We start from the raw sequence: 20,029 nt of genomic DNA, 5'->3' as shown, positions 1-20,029 counted from the left end.
TACTTACGAAAAGTTACTTACGATATTTTTCATTCCTAATGCACAAAAGTGGCGATTTCAGATAGCAGACGACAGGGAGTAAAAGTCATTCACTTGTTCGACTTGTATAAAAATGGCGGCCTTTTTTTTACCATGGGCAAAAATAACGCATGGGACCAGCTGTTTTTTTGCCCTTGGGGAAAAAAAGGTCGCCATTTTCATACGGTCGAACAAATGAGTGACTTTACTCCCTGTCGTCAGCTATCCAAAAGCGCCATTTTTGAGCATGTGGGTTAAAAAACGTTTTTTCCCCTAACTTTTACATAATTTGACCTAATCAGCTAAAAATTAGTAATCTAATGTATTTTTATAGGCTAATCACAAAAAAAATGTTTTTAATTTTTTTCTTTTATGTACCAAATGATTTTAAAATTAGTATAAAGAAAATATAAAAAATTAAATAAGAATTGAAAAATTAATTGAAACCATGAAAAAAGGAGGACTAACTCTGCTGGGGAACAAAACCCAGCAGAGTTATTAATTTTTTAAAAATTAATTTAAAAATTAATATAATAATTTTGCATAAATGATTTTTGTAGACAATAAATTCTCTTAGTATAGGTCAAAACGTGGGACAAGAACTTTTAACTGGTCAAATTAAGCATTTACTTCTGCAGTGCACCGGCCCACAGTGGAATTTTTTTTACAATTTACTATTAAAAAATGTCTACAGCTTACAATTTTTAGCCGATTTGAGTGTTCCTTTTTGTAAATTAAAGGGGAATAAATTTTTAAGACATCCCTCAACCTCAAACCTTTGACCCAAAAAAAATTGATTTTATTTTTTTTGCTTAAACAATATTTTATGAGGTGTGGAATAGAAATTATATTATGAGAAGTAATTTCGAAGTTATTTTATGTGAAAAAATCGATATTTGTAAAAGGTGTCCAAGAGCGCTTCGAGTTCTTTTTAGTGTTATTGGCTATTTTTTCTTTTATTGTCGCAGCTCAAGAATACTGAAGACAGCTTCAAATTGCTCTAAAGGATGGAAATGAAGGAAATATTAATGTAGAAAGTCACTTATATGGTGCAGGTATTATAGATTAAAAGTTGTTTCATTTTTCATGTTTTCACATTACATAAGTTTAATTGCGTTTTTCTCGAAATGACATTTTTCAAAACGGTGGGCAGTCTAGCCAGAACAGTTTTGATCGGATTGACTTCGGCCAAAGTTTTTTTTGTTTGTCATTTACTAATGCTTTCGAGTACATAGTGGATTTTTTTTGTTTGTTTTTTTTGCAATAGATATTTTTAAAAAATTTCGCCCTAAACATCGACTTTTTTCATCAAACAGCTATCAAATACAGAAAAATTAATATTTTTAAAATATCCTACGTACTCGAAAGATTAATCTATCACAGATTCAGAAAAACTTTAAATTTTCGTTTTCTATTAAACGGTCTAACCAGAATATTCCCCACCGATTTGCCCTGCATAGAAACGAGACGAACTTCAGCGCCCACTATAGGCAACAAATTGAAACTTTTCAAAAGTATAAATATATTTTCGTACACTTAAAAAGTTATTAAATAAAGTCCTCTAAACCAAATTTTACTTTATTCCTGTTTCTTGAAAAAATTCATAAAAAATAGGTTCAAAAGGCACCTCAAAGGTGTCACTCCCCCTTAAGTTTGACCTGAATAGAGTTTTTTAGAAGTATTGAATCCGTAATTAGTCCAGTTTAGTCCGAAGTTAGACAGATCATATGCAACTAGTAAATGCAGAAGTAATCCGGTTGGTTTAACCAGTGAATCCGCAGCTAATCCGAAACAGTCTACTTATTGTCAGATTTTTGTTATTCAGAATTAGTCCAAATAAATCCAAACTCAATACGGTTTGTGTATACCAGTGAATCCGGAATTAGTACGATCTAGTCTGAAGTTTGTCTGATAATACGCAAATTGCAAATGTGAAATTAGTCCGATTAAATCCGGAATTAATCTGGTTATATGGTCAGGTTTTTGTCAAACGAAATTATAATTATAGTTTAAATTTATCTGAATTTAATACAAATTTTTTTGTTTGCGGTTTGGGATGGACAGGTTTGTGTGTGTGAAGTTATGTAAGCGACGACGCCTTTCCTTTTAAACACGTACTTTTATTTTACTCACTGTTACACAGAATATTACAATGTACTTAATTAGCGAAGGATATAACAAGACTGAGCTGTCTGTCTTGATGCACACAGATTCAAGGCTCGGGCCTCCTACTCTCTTCTTGCCGTAAGAGAGGGGGGGCATTTGCGAAGTGGGAGAAGGAGCGACAGAAATATACAACAGTTTTTAATATACAAATTCAACTTAAACAACATTCAACTATATACAAACTGTTGCCGCCCGCCATGCGGCAAGTGTTATCAGTCGGTTTTAGAAGTTTCAATTTCCGTTGCTACTGGTAGACGTGCCAGCTTCGTCACTGGACGAGTGTAAACGCCGTTTTGAAGTTTAACGGTTACCACCCGTGTCAGATTATCCTTGCCACTGTGAACTTGCACAATTCGGCCAAGGGGCCATTTACTTTGAGGTCGTATTAGAGTAGGGTCCACGACAACTACTAGGTCTCCCACTTGTAGGTTCTGTCGTGGTCTGGTCCATTTTCCTCGCTGTTGCAGTGTTTTTAAATAGTCCAGGTACCAACGACGCCAGAACTAATCACGCGCTGCACGTACGAGTCGCCATTGGGTTAAGCGATCCAGATTTTCTTCCGCTGTAGACGGTTGTGGGAGTGATGCAAATGATTAGCCGATTAAAAAGCGTCCTGGTGTAAGCACGTCCAGGTCATCCACATCTCCAGTGAAGACAATTAGTGGTCGACTGTTGATTGCCATTTCGATTTAAGCGAGAAGTGTAGAAAAATCTTCATACGTGAAGCTTTTTGTCCCTGCTATTCGTCTTAGGTAAATCTTCATCGACTTGACCCCCGCTTCCGACAGTCCACCAAAGTGGGGTGCAAAGGGTGGTATGAAGTGCCATGCCGTTTTTCCTTCTGCGAGAGAAGACTCTACTTTCTGCCAATCGATTTCGGCGTCGCGAAGCAGTCTACGGAGCTCGAGGTTTGCTCCTCAGAAGTTGGTGGCGTTGTCGCTCCACAACTTGAGTGGGGTTCCTTGTCGACTCGCAAATCGTGCCAGTGCTCCAAGGAAACTGTCGGTCGTGAGGTCCCCAAACAGCTCAAGATGGATCGCTTTGGTTGCGAGGCAGACAAACACCGCGACGTAGCCCTTTGAAGAGGAGATCCCTCGTCCCTTTGATCGTCGAATTTGAAATGAACCGGCGTAGTCGACTCCTGTTTTGCTGAAGGGTCTAGCCGGAGTTACTCTGGCTGATGGTAAATCGGCCATCAATTGGGTTGATGGTCTTGGCGGCGTCCTCGCGCAGATTACGCAGTGTCGAACAAATGATTTTGTTTTCGCTAAGCCTCCAATTATCCAAGCGCGTTTAACTGCGTACGCGTGAGTCAATGTTGGACCTCCATGTAAGGCTCGTGTGTGGGCCCAGTCGATGATCAGTTTTGCGAAGTGACTGTGACCATCTAAGATAACAGGATGCTTCTCTTCGTTAGATAATTGTGAGTTTCCAAGCCTGCCACCCACCCTTAGAATGTCCTTTTCGTCGAGGTAAGGCTTTAGTCTCGCGATGGTTGTCTTGAGTTTGACATCTTTATCTTTCTTTAATATCAGGATTTTAGGAGCGAAATCTTGCGTCTGAGCGATCCTGACACACGTTAGGAATTCCTTTTTAAGTTTTACTAAACTTATGGGAGCAAGTGGGGGGACTGCTCCGTCGACATTCCCGTCCCATCGAAGTAGTCGTCGGCAGTGGACCAGTGATCTAAGAAATCTTGAAAGAGAGGATGGTCTTTCGATTATCGGTGAGTTGACCTGCATTGTTAGGCACAGAGTCTTACGATCTTGATGAGGCGCGGAAATTGTCGGTTGAAGTTCGTTCTCCAGAGTTCGTTGTTTCTTAAGTTTTCCGTGTCGATTCCTCTGGTGGCCAAGTCGGCGAGATTTTGATCCGTGGGAACGTATCTCCACTTTAATCCGGGTGCAGTTTCCTGAATGTGCGAGATGCAGTTGTCGACAAAGTCGTTGCCTGTTGGCTCGTCTCAGTGGAGCCAGTGAATCACGACTTGTGAATCACTCCATGCTAAGCAGTCTTTGAGTTCAATTCCAAGGGTTGTTGATTGAGCTCGTAGCAACTGAGCGCCAAGAAGAGCGGCCCGAAGTTCCAAACGTGGTATCGTCATTCTTGCCGTTGCTCGGACTGACGGCATCAAGCTTTTTATTGGAGTCAGTTTTGACTTTGCGGCTAACAGGTGAACAACGTTCTGTAGGTCGCTCTTTCGCGTCCGAGAGTATACTACAGCGGCGATAGCTCGTCGACTTGCATCAGCGAAAGCGTGGAGCTCTATGCGTTGTGATGATTGATGATTTATCCAACGAGGTAGCGATAGTGTTGTAATTTTGGCGACGTTGGATCTGAATTTGGTCCAGCGCATCGTCATTGAGGTTGGTTACTTTTCATCCTAAGAAAGCTTCGCTCGCCAGAGATCTTGGATCAACATTTTGCCAATAACGATTAACGGTGCAAGCCAGCCAATCGGATCGAACAGTCTGGCATGTTCCGCTAGGACTTTCCGCTTGGTTAAGATATCATTTTCTGTGAATTCTGGAGTTGTGAACTTGAATTGATCGGCTACTGGGTCCCAGGACATTTCCAATTCATTGACCAGACCTCCCGTTGATAAGTGAAGCCAGCTCGGCCGTAGTCTGTCTTCTGCTGGCACATCTTCGATGAGATCGGGTTGATTGGATACCCACTTCTTTAACTCGAACCCTCCTTTTTTCAACATCTGCACGAGCTCGTTTCTGCGTCTTCTTGCGTCGAATAAATTGTCTGCTTCGATGAGAAAATCGTCTACGTATAATTCTTCTTCGATGGCCTTCACTGTCTCCGGGAAGGGTCCTCCTTCGTCGATGTACAGTTGTTTTAGTGTGCGTATGGCTAGATAAGGTGCACAAGTTGTTCCGTAAGTCACTGTGAGAAGCAGGAAGTGTTCTTCTGGACTATTTTCCTCGGGACTCCAGATGATTCTTTGCAGATGTATGTCTCTTCTGCTTATTAGAATCTGTCTAAACATCATTTTGATATCTGCGCAGTAGATAATCCAATGCCTTCTCCAGCGTGTAATCACAGCAGGTAGATCGGTTTGTAGCTTCGGACCTGCGAACAGAATGTCATTAAGGCTTTTACCCGATGAGGTTGGTCGTGACGCGTTGAAGACGACTCGTATCTTCATCTCTTTGTCGCCATATGCCGTGGTGAGGTATGTAATTGATTGGTTGGGTGTGATCTTCAATCTCTTTCTGCGTTAATCGTCTCATGTGACCAGTTTCGATATATTCGTCCATGAAATGCGAGTACTCTTGTTTTAGTTGCGGATCTCGTTGCATTCGACGATGTTGTGCTGACAAGGCGAGGCGTGCAATGTTGAGGCTCGTACCTAACGCTGTGGTGTTGGATTTTTTTGGAAGTGGGACTGTGTACCGCCCTGTTGATACTCGATGGTGCAAGCGGACAAATTGGGTTTTACATTCCATATCATCTTTTGATTGACGAAGTACACGTGGTATCTCCTCGACTGCCCAGAATCTTTGAAGAAGTCCTACTAGTTTTTCGTGGCATAAGTCTTCTTTTTCTGTCATCAGGGTTGTAGCTGAGCTGTTTATTACCGGGTGGTCTAGCCTTCGAAAGACCCTGGTTATGATCCAGCCAAACACGGTTTGTTGAGCGAGAAGCGATCCTCTCTGTTGGAGGCCTGGCTGTAATAGCTGGCTGTAGACGTTGGCGCCTATTATCATGTCGACTCCCGCAGGTATTCCAAAGTCTGGATTAGCTAACTTTAGTTCGTTACGTAGTCCTTGAATCTCATCGTTGAACTTTGTAGATGGTGTGATTATGCCTATATGTCTAATTCCATAGACTTCGATTTGGAGGGGAACTTGTTCGATTGGATAGAGGTGGATTCGAGTGGGAAGTCTTGCCGAGTCCATTGATATCCCACTAACACCGGCAACGTGTAGCTTGATTTTCTCGAGATGATCACCAAGTTTACGGGCTATGTTTTCTTTGACCAATGTTGCTTCCGAGCATGGATCCAGAAGGCCCCGCACTTCTAGTCGGCGTTTTCCAGTATCTCCGAGAATAATCCTTGCTGTAGGCAGCACAGTCAGTCAGGACGATGACGTTTCGTCTGTACCTGTGTGGTGTTTTTTCCCACACCTTCTGCAGGTCCAATTTGACGGACAGTTTGATGATGTGTGGTTCTCTCTGAGGCAGTTAAAACAAAGTTTTCTTTTTCTTGCAATTTCTCGTCGTTGATTCGGTTTCATTGCCTTGAATTTTTCGCATCGGCCTGTATAATGTGATTCAATGCAAGTACCGCATTTGGTTGTTGTTGTTACGGACGTGATGATTTCCTTTGCTGCCCCAGTTGACGAGTTGCTAGTGGATTTTGGCCCAGACGAGGTTTTACCTTTGCCAATTTCCATTTACTTGAGTGTTCGACATCGTCGTTGCAGGTATGTCACCAGTTGCTTCAAAGATGGGTAGCAGTCGGTTGTAGTACTTGCTGATTGTTGGAGGTCTTCTTCCCATCCTCGTCTTGTGACGGCATCCATCGCATCCGTTGCGATGAAAACGAACCAGTCGTCCTAGTAATCCACAAGGCGACTTAACGCTTTTAATTGGTCTCGGTGTCTCTGAAGTTTGTCCATCAGTCTTTGAATTTCTGCAGGTGATTTCTCCTTGAAGCGTCGTATCCGTTTGAGGCTGTGCATGTGGCTTTGTATCAACAGATATTTGTTGTCGTATCGGGCTTGTAAAGTTGACCACGCTATTGCGTAATTATCCGCGGTGACCGGGATGTTTTGGATCGCTGATTGTGCCTCGCCCGTGACCAGAGTCTTGAGGTAGTACAACTTGTCCACTGGTCTGAGTTACGCGTCTCCATCTATTAGTGATAGGAACAAATCTTTGAAAGATTCCCATTGTTGGGGTTCGCCGTTGAACGATGGTACAGTGATCATAGGTAGCCGGCCGCCACCGACCGAGGGTGCTGCACGAGGTGTCGAGAGATGTCCACTGGTGCTGGTTCTCATCTCTTCTTGGATATCGTAGAGGTACGCTCGTGCTGATATGTAGTCTCCTTCAGCTTGGTGAAATTCCCCATCGACGAAGTATGGTTCGCTTTCCTTTTCGTCACCAAATTCGTAAAGGAGTGTTACGTGGTTGGCTTTGAAGTCCATCCAGTATGAGTCTGCTAGTTGCAAGTGGCTCTCGATTAAGCCCATTGTCCATTGGTTTCTCGGGACGTCCTTGATTGATTGAAGGTGACGCCTGATCATCACCTCTTTTAATTCTCTCTGTGAGATTGCATCCATTCTGAAACGATACAAGTAAGAAAAACCCTATTGTAGCCTGTTCGGCTGAAACGAGAATCTGTTTATGATTGCCTGAGACCTCTTTCCTGTTTTTTGAAACGAAGGAAAGACAGCCTTGACGTTGGGGTTTATTGCTTACAAAGCCTCTTCTCTTGTATCAAAGGAAAGGGAGAGAGGGCTTTGTAGCCCGTGTTTGCAGCTAGGCCTCTTCCATTGTCTGGCCGACAAAGGAGAGACGGCCTTGCAGATAGTAAAGCCCGCCCTGACCCTGTCGTAGGGTCAGGTTTTATTGGTCAGGTAGCACTTTTCAGCCAGACCGTGTGGCGTGTTTGTTTTACATGGAGGTATAATTTATTTAACAGAGGTTAAATTGAATTGATTAAATTTAACAAATTTGTGACTAAATCTAAGTTAAATTATTGAATACTTTTATTAGATTTTGAAAAACGTGTAATAATAATCTAGAGATGAAAGTACTTTTGTAAGAAAAGGGATTTAGTTGAATTTCATGTGCTTTAGTCGGCCTAATATTTACTCACGTGTGTCGTTTTCCTTGGCCCGCGTCCGCGTGGCCGGCTCCACTTCACGTGTGCGTCCTCCAATCCGGCTCGAAGGACCAATTTTTTTGCGGTTTGGGATGGACAGGTTTGTGTCTGTGGAGTTACGTAAGCGACGACGCCTTTCCTTTTAAACACGTACTTTTATTTTACTCACTGTTACACAGAATATTACAATGTACTTAATTAGCGAAGGATATAACAAGACTGAGTTGTCTGTCTTGATGCACACAGATTCAAGGCTCGGGCCTCCTAATCTCTTCTTGCCGTAAGAGAGGGGGGGCATTTGCGAAGTGGGAGAAGGAGCGACAGAAATATACAACAGTTTTTAATATACAAATTCAATGTTATACCAAAATCATTCCGGATTAAGTCTTTGAATTGGATTGAATATGGATTGTTTTGGACTGTCTGTCGATTGTATATATATTTACAAATTCCATATTACTATGAGTTCTTTTCGGACTTATTATTCAGATTGCCGTTGACTATTACCGTATTCTTTGCATACAGATTTTGGATTGTTTCATACTTGTTTGGAATTAAATCTTTTAACTGGATTAAATTCTGATTATTGCCGACTGATTTCGTATTCTTTACATATTGATTTCGCATTATTCCGTACTTATTTTAGATGAATTTTTAACAGACATAATTTTGGATTGTTGCGTATAAATACGGACTTAATTCATAGACATTCATGATTACTCCAGACTGATTTAGGATTGATAATTTCGTTTGGATTAATGTTAGATTAACGCCTCGAGAAGAAGAGGTTGATTAAAATATTTTAAAATGTATACAAATATCGCTAAATTCTGAATCATTTCAATGTCAAACTTATGTCATTTTTTAAGTTCCATGTTTTAATTCCTTTAAAGATAATTCATCTGCACACATTAATATTCTATTTAATTCGGATGCATTTTACTTCTTATTGGGTAATTAAAATTGAAAACAATTTTATTCCGTTTAACGACATAACAACGCAACGTGACTCGAAAACATGATGCAACGTGCCCTCTTTTTTCTTAGTGTAGTTGTATTATTTACTTTTCTCACATCCCGTGTAGAATAGAACCTACGACCTACGGACTACCAGACAAACGCTCTATTCACTGTGCTACGGGACCTACTTGAAAATTATTGTCTTATTGTAGGTGACTTGCTGACTTGCTTTTAATGATTCAAAAAAACAATGTTGACACTAATACACCATAACAAAAAACGTGTTTTTCATTGTTTGAAATCATTATAAACAATAATTTTTGTTATGTAAAAAAATATTTTTGTTTGGACTTAGAAATTTTTGCTAGTCAATAATGTGGACGATCCATGCGGGCCCGTCACGGGGGCCCTCAAGGATTTGCCCTCATGTGAGTTCCATATTTTCAAAAAAGTAACATTAAATTGTTAAAGAATTAATTAAAATTCTGGTTTGCCAGGATTAGATTCGTGCTTTTAAAGTCACAATAAAAGTTCAACACAATTTGACAAATAATAATAAGTTTATTAAACTTAATTTGACGATTCTTTCATAAACAATTTATAATTCTCTCGCTTACACCGGAACGCGATCACTCGCCACGACAACCCTTAATTCGTGCAAACGCACCTCTTACTCTCATGACTCGAGAAACAAAACTAACGAGCACGTTTTTGGCAAAAACGCTTCACCTCGCGAAACTTCCGTTTTGGAAGGTTCTAGAAGCTTCTTGCAAGAGTTCGTAAATACACCCTTTCCGGCTCAAAATAAACACATGACATTTATTCCGGGAAAATATAATTCGAATATTTTAATAGAGAGAGAGAGAGAGATTTGCCCACATGGATCAGCCCTCGTCGGCCCCTGCCGGGGACCCTCACGTCGTGTGGGCTTCATGGGGGCTTTTTCCACACGGGATTTTATTCACATATTATTTTTAACCCTCAAGCAATTAACAGGTTCAGGTTAGTTTTTTACATTTTTGATAAATACCTGAAAATATACTAGTACAACTCATGTGGTCATTTTTAAAAAACGTCTAAATATTGGATTTTCTTTACCGACAGTCGAACGCTACTTATAAATTAGTTGTTATTATTATGAATCGACTAAAATACGAATAAAAAGTAATTTCGAAATTTGACCACAGTATAGTCCGAGCGCTGACAATAAAAAAACAACTGTGAGATATTTATTTTTTACTGAATTTAATTAATTTAATGATAATTTAAATACAAGTTTGCAAAAAAAAACCCTTTTACTATAATTTCTACTTTTTATTTGTTTTTTTCTCGCGCATATTAGAATTGCTTTTAATAAAAATTTTGAAATTTTTTTACAGATGGAATTAGCTCGTCATGAAAAATGTGAATTTTTACCATTTCATTCGCCAAAAAAAGTTGTAGTACGAAATAAAAAAATAGTGGCAATTGAATTTTATCGAACGGAGCAAAACGAAAATGGAGAATGGATTGAAGCTGAGGATCAAATTATAAGACTGAAAGCTAATTTTATTATTTCCGCCTTTGGTTCTGGATTATATGATCAAGATGGTATTTTTTCACCACTCATTATTATCTGCATTTTTTCCCCATAATTTCAACAAATATCTTGAATTTTCCCAGAATGTTTATTTATTTGTTACCTGCAATTAAGGAGCTAAAATAATTGTTAAACAATTTTTTTAGAAAATTTATTTCTTTTTGGGGGATTTTAAAAAATATATCTCAATTTATTTCTCTCCAAGATTATTAAAAATTAAGAAAAAAATTACATGATTATTTATTTAATAATAATTAAAAATTTTCATTTATTGTTTTGATTATAATAATTACATCAACTGTATTTAATAAGTTATGTTAATTATATTACTTAAATTACTTTAAATAATTTTATATACTGTATAATAAAATTTTAGTTAAAAATGCATTAGCTCCTGTTAAGCTAAATAAATGGGGTCAACCGGAAGTGAATGTTGAAACGATGGCAACTTCAGAACCGGGAATTTTCTGCGGGGGCGATATTGCAGGAGTTTCTAACACCACAGTTGAATCGGTTAATGATGGAAAAACAGCGTCTTGGTTCATTCATAAATATATCCAAGTAATTAAAAAAATATTGTTAATATTTCATCAAAATAATTGACCGGGAATTATTTTATAAAAAAAGCGGTCACCTTGAATAAATAAAAACGTTTTATAAAAAAGCAATATTTTAGAAACTTGTAAAGTTTTATTAGAACCACAATTATCAAAATTAATATTTTTTAATTAATTTATAATAAATAAATAAAGAACGACGTTTTGTAAAAAAAATATTATTTTCAGGAGTCAAATAATTGTAAAGTTCCATTAGAACCTCAATTACCAAAATTTCACACTCCAATTGACGAGGTGGATATTAGCATTGAAATATGTGGTTTAAAATTTGACAATCCTTTTGGCTTGGCCTCGGCACCACCGGCAACAAGCAGTGCTATGATTCGACGAGCATTTCAAGCTGGCTGGGGCTTCACGGTTACAAAAACATTTTGTTTAGATAAGGTACAAAAAAGTTTATTAAAAGTAGTAATAATTTTATTATCTGTTAAATAAAAATATTTTTTTTTCATTTTTAATCAAATTTAGGATTACGTAACGAATGTTTCGCCGAGAATAGTTAAAGGAACAACTTCCAGACATCGCTATGGACCAGAACAAGGAAGTTTTTTGAATATTGAATTAATATCAGAAAAAAGTGAAAGATACTGGCTAAAGAGTGTAACAGAGTTGAAAATTGATTTTCCAGAGAAGGTAAATTTATTAGTAATTAATTAACCTCACATGAGTAAAACTTTTTTTCTTCAAAAAAATATTTTTGGCATTCTTTTTACTTTATTAAGGCGTACTTGCGTTTGTGAAGGCAAAAAGTAGGCCCTACTTTAATGTTTTTTTCACAGTCATTTTATTTAAAATATTAAAAACGATTTTTGCACCTTAACCCCTTGGCTGTCAACGAGATTTCCACTGTTTGGGCCAAAACTGTGTTGAAAAAATTTTTAATGGATTTTTATGAAACTTGGTACCCTAAGGTTTCTGGGATCGCTGATTACGAATCTGATATCAGTTTTTCGAAATTCAAAACAGCGGATCCAAGATGGCGGAATTTTTTCAAAATTCGTCGAATTTGCTTGAAACTTGTTACTCGGGGGTTTTAAGAGTCGCTGATTACGAATATAACATTAGGTTTCCAAAATTCAAAATGGCGGATCCAATATGGCGGACAACGAAATAAAAAATTGATAAGATTTGCTTGAAACTGAATACTTGGGGATTTTCAGGGTCGCTGATTACGAATCTAAAATCAGTTTTTCAAAATTCAAAATACATGGTTCAAAATGCGGAAAATTTTTTTAAATTTATTGAATTTGTTTGAAACTGGTTAATCTGACATCAGTATGATAATTTTTGGTGAAATCAAATTTCGATAAATACCTTGAAAAAATAATGACAGATTCGTAATCAGCGACCCTAAAAACCCCCGAGTATTCAGTTGCAAGCCATTATAATTAATTTTTTATTTTGTCGTGCGCCATATTGGATCCGCCATTTTGAATTTTAGAAAACTAATGTTAGATTCGTAATCAGCGACCCTTAAAACCCCCGAGTAACAAGTTTCAAGTCAATCTGATCAATTTTTTATTTTGTTGTCCGACATATTGGATCCGTCATTTTGAATTTTGGAAAACGAATGTCATATTCGTAATCAGCGACCTCGAAAACCCCCGAGTAACCGGTTTCAGGAACATGTAAGAAGTTTTTAATCACTTTTTTTAAGTTGCGCATATATGCGTCAGCGACAGTCAACGGGTTAAAGTACATCATAAAAACTACAAAAAGAAAAAATTGTTTTGTTTTTTAACTGTTATTTACGATTCGTAGAGGGCCCCAAAAATGGCGATCTCAAATACATTAATACTAGAGCTGTGCAAAATTCAAACTGAACCGAGTTTTGTTCGGTTTTGGGGCGACATTCGAACTGGGCGACTGAAATGTCGAATTTTAGAATTCGACATTTAAGCGTTCCAAAACCGAACACAACTCGGTTCGGTTCGAATCTTGTAGTAACTCGAATGTCGAATATTCGACATCCGAACTGGGCTAATTCGAATGTCGAATATTCGACATTCGAACTGGGCTAGTTCGAATGTCGGATTTTCGACATTCGAACTAAGCTAACTAGGAGAAAAAATTCGAACAGTTCGGTTCGAATTATTTCGCACAGCTCTAATCAATACCTAGTGGACTTATGTGATGAAATAAAAAACAAGTTGTAAATCCAGATGTTCATTACATGAACATTTTGCTTCCTCTTTACGATCAGCAACAAAAATTTGCTTTCTCGTGGAGGAAACATTAACGACATGTTAAATGTCAAGAAATTTATCAATCCTCCAAGTCAAATATTAACATGTATATGAGGCACTTTACGTGAAATGTCCTAAGTTAAAATTTCAACTTCTTGAAAAAAATTTAAACTGGGAGAATTTGTTGTTCTATTAAGTAAAATTGACCCCCTCTACCCCCTTTAAAATTTCAAAAAAGTCAAAAATGTTGTTTAGGTCATATTCCTACTTGATAGAACAACAAATTCCCCCAGTTTCAATTTTTTTCAAGGAGTTGAAATTTCAACTTAGGACATTTCACGTAAAATGCCTCATATTTAATTTTTAAATCATTTTTAATACAATTTAACATTTATAAAATAAAGTTCATTCGTCTTAATAAAAAGAACAAAATTTTCTTATACAGTAATATGAATCTAAATAAACAAAAAAAATTTCAGTAAAAAAGTGAATTTTTCAACTTTAATTGTAATTAATTCTATAATTTTCAATATAATATATACTTTCTATACATCAATCGATTCGTCTTGATACAAAAAATAAGATTTTTTATTTATTTTTTAATAAATAATAACATTTTATTGTACAGCAACATGATTTTTAAGAAAAAATGAATTTTTATTAAAAGTGCAAATTTTTTGTCTATAATTGGTTTTAATTCTATTAATTTAAATACAATATAGACTTAATATATACCAATCGAAACTGACAGATTAGCTTGGTCGGATAAATGCCTGGCTCGGCGGACGCTTAGGACCAAGGGTACTTGGTTCGCGCCCATTGGCCTGGAATTTTTCCGGCACGTGAGATAATCTGAGCGGGAGGTTTGACGTCGAGATATGTATAATGATGTGCGTTGATGTGCACCGTCGATTATTGTCCGGTACACACCCATAGTCTGTCAAAGTTCCCTAATTTCGATTGTCCCTAATTCGATTTGACCACCTATGGCTAAATTCACTATGATAATGAAATATCACGGTAATACAAACTATGTAGAAGGAAAGCGGCAGTAAAAAATGGAAAATGTCGGTAACTGAATATAAATAAAGTGATCTATAGATGGAGCTGTAACTTTTTTTTTTAATTTAATTCATTCATTCTAAATAAATTATCATTTGATTAAAATAATTATTTTTATTTTAATATAAATTAAAATAAATAATAATAATTAAAAATTATTAAATAAGAATAATAAACAATTAAATTTAGAATTAATTACATTAATGAATTAAATTGTATTAATTTAATTAATATTCAATTAAATAATAATGATTATTTATTTAATTTAAATTATTTATTTTAAAAAATTAAATAATAACAAATTTTATAAATAAATAAATTGTATATAAAAATAATAACATAAAATAATAATAATATGCAATATAAATACTATTAATAAATAAGTAATGATTAAATGTAAATAATAAAATAAATAAAACACAATTAAATAATCGTAGTCAAAATTATTTTTTTCATTTTTATAGATTTTAATTGAATAATTAAATTAATTAAAGTAATTATTAACCTTTTAAAATAAAATATTAATAAAAAAACAGAAAAAATTAATTTTACAAATAATAGTATTTAAAATTGTATTCTGATAATTAAAAAAAAATAATAATATTCAAAATAATAGAAATAATTATTCAATATGAATAATTTTTATTTTATTTTACTGCCTATTTATGATTCTTTTAATTGTTTATTTAATTGAATTAATTGTAATTAAATTACCAATTAATAAAAATAAATATTTTTTTAATAGAATATAAATTAACATTAAATAACAATTTTTTTTCCTCTAAATAATAAGTATAATATTATTAATATGTATATTAAATATTTTGTAAATAAATAAATTTGTAATAATTAAAATAAAAAATAACAATATTAATAAGCAATAAAAACAATAATAAAAAATGTATATGTATAAATAAATAAATGCAAATGAATAATTGTAATTCATATGGATAATACGTATAATTAATTATAATTACCTTGATTTTATTATTATTTGATTCATTAAAAAAATATTGTTTTTAAATTTTAAGAAATTTTTTGCATATTTAAAGAAAATAGATTTATGTAAGTAACAATAATTAAAGTATCCTTAGGAAAAATTTAAAAATTGTATTCTTTATTAATTATAATTGATGGTGGCAGGTAAGTAAATTGTAGATAATAAAATTAATTGTATTATATATTGTACTCATTCTATTCAAAAATTTGTTTACTTTTTTTAATTTTATAAATGGTAATGGTACTTTAACGAAAATATTATATAATGTGCCATTTTCATTAACTTTTTTTTAATTTCTTCCTTTTTTTAGCACATTTTTTGTGCCTTATAGATATCAAAAGTATCTTGATTTCTATAATCAAGACTCCTTGATACAACACTCCTTTTTGCGTTGAAGTAACGACGAGTAATTATATATAATGATGAGAAGATAGATAAATTGTTTAAGGTCAGGTAAATAGATACACCAAAAAAAATTCTTGTTTTAAGCGGATCCTTTTTATTTTAAAGCATATTTTCCTCTTGAATATGGCTCAAAAATAATCCTATCATTTTAACAAAATTATTTTCCTTTTTCTCTCTAAATCTGAATTAGTAGAAAATTAGTAATGAAATGACGAAAAGTCGTCCACCAAATAATTTAGTAATAATTTTACTAACAAATAGTATTATTTTACTAATTATTAGTAGAGTTTTACTAAATGTTTAGTAGAATTCTACTAACAATTAGTAGAACTGTTTTATTGAAAGCATTAGAAGTCGATAAGACAGTTTCACTAATTCATTTAGTGAAATTCTACTAAAAGATTTGTAAAATTTTACTAAAAATAAGTAATATCGTAATATCCTATTAATTGAAAAGGGGAAAGTCGTCCATGAAAACTACTGAAGTGAGTGAGTGAGAATATTCCTCTTAAAATAAGTGGAAAATTCTTTTAGATGAAGTGTAATATTCTTGATTGAAGAGAAATTTTCCTCTTAAAATAAGAATATTTTTTTCATTAATTTGAATTTTCTCATTTCTTATTCTCCTTGCATCTCGGCTGCCAGCGCAGATAGTAGTCTAGTTGTTCAAATACGCTTATATGTGGTGTATTTAACAATTTTATAACCAGTTTTGATTGTCTTCCATCATTTGTGATGATGTTGAAATTATACATTTTTCTTCCTCTTTGACGTCTGTAAATAATTTTGAAGCATTAAAATATTATTACTAGTGGAATTTTAGTATTATTTAAGTTTGTTGGTTTTTAAAAGTTTAAATTATATTTTGTATCCAGTTTTATTGTTTCTACTCCGGCAGACATAGATGAAGGTAAGTAAAATAAAATAAAAGTAAGTAAAAAATTAAATAATTTTATATAATGTAATTTTACATGTGTTTCAACGAAAATCATTTTTTACAAAATAAATTATACATATGATTTTATATTACCTTTTTCGCATTTTATTAGAAGCAGGAATTTTTTTTGGTTTAGCATCTTTTTTTTATAATGTTGTACCATCTTTTCTCAACACTTGATAATAGTGGAATTAAAAAAAATAATAATGTTGTACCATCTTTTCTCAACACTTGATAATAGTGGAATTAAAAAAAGGTTTCTTATAATTTTCATAAATAAAAAAAAGATGCTAAACCAAAAAAAATTCTTGCTTCTAATAAAATGCGAAAAAGGTAATATAAAATCATATGTATAATTTATTTTGTAAAAAATGATTTTCGTTGAAACACATGTAAAATTACATTATATAAAATTATTTAATTTTTTACTTACTTTTATTTTATTTTACTTACCTTCATCTATGTCTGCCGGAGTAGAAACAATAAAACTGGATACAAAATATAATTTAAACTTTTAAAAACCAACAAACTTAAATAATACTAAAATTCCACTAGTAATAATATTTTAAATCTTCAAAATTATTTACAGATGTCAAAGAGGAAGAAAAATGTATAATTTCAACATCATCACAAATGATGGAAGACAATCAAAACTGGTTATAAAATTGTTAAATACACCACATATAAGCGTATTTGAACAACTAGACTACTATCTGCGCTGGCAGCCGAGATGCAAGGAGAATAAGAAATGAGAAAATTCAAATTAATGAAAAAAATATTCTTATTTTAAGAGGAAAATTTCTCTTCAATCAAGAATATTACACTTCATCTAAAAGAATTTTCCACTTATTTTAAGAGGAATATTCTCACTCACTCACTTCAGTAGTTTTCATGGACGACTTTCCCCTTTTCAATTAATAGGATATTACGATATTACTTATTTTTAGTAAAATTTTACAAATCTTTTAGTAGAATTTCACTAAATGAATTAGTGAAACTGTCTTATCGACTTCTAATGCTTTCAATAAAACAGTTCTACTAATTGTTAGTAGAATTCTACTAAACATTTAGTAAAACTCTACTAATAATTAGTAAAATAATACTATTTGTTAGTAAAATTATTACTAAATTATTTGGTGGACGACTTTTCGTCATTTCATTACTAATTTTCTACTAATTCAGATTTAGAGAGAAAAAGGAAAATAATTTTGTTAAAATGATAGGATTATTTTTGAGCCATATTCAAGAGGAAAATATGCTTTAAAATAAAAAGGATCCGCTTAAAACAAGAATTTTTTTTGGTGTATCTATTTACCTGACCTTAAACAATTTATCTATCTTCTCATCATTATATATAATTACTCGTCGTTACTTCAACGCAAAAAGGAGTGTTGTATCAAGGAGTCTTGATTATAGAAATCAAGATACTTTTGATATCTATAAGGCACAAAAAATGTGCTAAAAAAAGGAAGAAATTAAAAAAAAGTTAATGAAAATGGCACATTATATAATATTTTCGTTAAAGTACCATTACCATTTATAAAATTAAAAAAAGTAAACAAATTTTTGAATAGAATGAGTACAATATATAATACAATTAATTTTATTATCTACAATTTACTTACCTGCCACCATCAATTATAATTAATAAAGAATACAATTTTTAAATTTTTCCTAAGGATACTTTAATTATTGTTACTTACATAAATCTATTTTCTTTAAATATGCAAAAAATTTCTTAAAATTTAAAAACAATATTTTTTTAATGAATCAAATAATAATAAAATCAAGGTAATTATAATTAATTATACGTATTATCCATATGAATTACAATTATTCATTTGCATTTATTTATTTATACATATACATTTTTTATTATTGTTTTTATTGCTTATTAATATTGTTATTTTTTATTTTAATTATTACAAATTTATTTATTTACAAAATATTTAATATACATATTAATAATATTATACTTATTATTTAGAGGAAAAAAAATTGTTATTTAATGTTAATTTATATTCTATTAAAAAAATATTTATTTTTATTAATTGGTAATTTAATTACAATTAATTCAATTAAATAAACAATTAAAAGAATCATAAATAGGCAGTAAAATAAAATAAAAATTATTCATATTGAATAATTATTTCTATTATTTTGAATATTATTATTTTTTTTTAATTATCAGAATACAATTTTAAATACTATTATTTGTAAAATTAATTTTTTCTGTTTTTTTATTAATATTTTATTTTAAAAGGTTAATAATTACTTTAATTAATTTAATTATTCAATTAAAATCTATAAAAATGAAAAAAATAATTTTGACTACGATTATTTAATTGTGTTTTATTTATTTTATTATTTACATTTAATCATTACTTATTTATTAATAGTATTTATATTGCATATTATTATTATTTTATGTTATTATTTTTATATACAATTTATTTATTTATAAAATTTGTTATTATTTAATTTTTTAAAATAAATAATTTAAATTAAATAAATAATCATTATTATTTAATTGAATATTAATTAAATTAATACAATTTAATTCATTAATGTAATTAATTCTAAATTTAATTGTTTATTATTCTTATTTAATAATTTTTAATTATTATTATTTATTTTAATTTATATTAAAATAAAAATAATTATTTTAATCAAATGATAATTTATTTAGAATGAATGAATTAAATTAAAAAAAAAAGTTACAGCTCCATCTATAGATCACTTTATTTATATTCAGTTACCGACATTTTCCATTTTTTACTGCCGCTTTCCTTCTACATAGTTTGTATTACCGTGATATTTCATTATCATAGTGAATTTAGCCATAGGTGGTCAAATCGAATTAGGGACAATCGAAATTAGGGAACTTTGACAGACTATGTACATTAGAATTCGACTGTCGATAAACCGGTTGTACTCAGAGAAGTTTTATACAGTTTCCCTTTCCACTGGCGAGAAAACCCATCAGACGGGTAGTCCAGGCAAATTCGAGTACTCCTAATTTCAAGCCGTTCTGTAGACGCAAAAATTTAGTATAAGAATTATGTAAGAAAAATTCTACGGGGACACTTGTAACGCTAGTATTAAGACAAAAGACGGGTGTATAAATAAATATATACCAATCGATCCGTCTTGGTGCAAAGAATAAGATTTTAGAAATAAATGAGTAAGATTTTTTTATACAGCAACATAATTTTGCGGAAAGAACTCATTTTTTGATCAAAATGCGAATTTTT

At 32.6% G+C, this 20,029-nt stretch overlaps 1 protein-coding gene across 4 annotated transcripts in view; it reads left to right on the top strand.

Annotated features, from left to right (window-relative positions):
- LOC122499775 (dihydropyrimidine dehydrogenase [NADP(+)]) overlaps nt 1-20,029 on the top strand; it is a 258,962-nt gene that overhangs the window by 101,308 nt on the left and 137,625 nt on the right. For all 4 annotated transcript variants that reach the window (XM_043608280.1, XM_043608282.1, XM_043608283.1 and 1 more), the window contains 4 exons: nt 10,369-10,579; nt 10,945-11,129; nt 11,354-11,569; nt 11,654-11,818. In XM_043608280.1, the coding sequence (XP_043464215.1) occupies nt 10,369-10,579; nt 10,945-11,129; nt 11,354-11,569; nt 11,654-11,818 (777 nt within the window). The remainder of the gene's footprint in view (nt 1-10,368; nt 10,580-10,944; nt 11,130-11,353; nt 11,570-11,653; nt 11,819-20,029) is intronic.

Source organism: Leptopilina heterotoma, unplaced genomic scaffold (genome assembly GCF_015476425.1).
Source record: "Leptopilina heterotoma isolate Lh14 unplaced genomic scaffold, ASM1547642v1 Lhet_176, whole genome shotgun sequence".
Classification (NCBI taxonomy): domain Eukaryota; kingdom Metazoa; phylum Arthropoda; class Insecta; order Hymenoptera; family Figitidae; genus Leptopilina; species Leptopilina heterotoma.
Note: the sequence above shows the minus strand (reverse complement) of the source record. Positions and strands in the feature narration are given on the sequence as shown.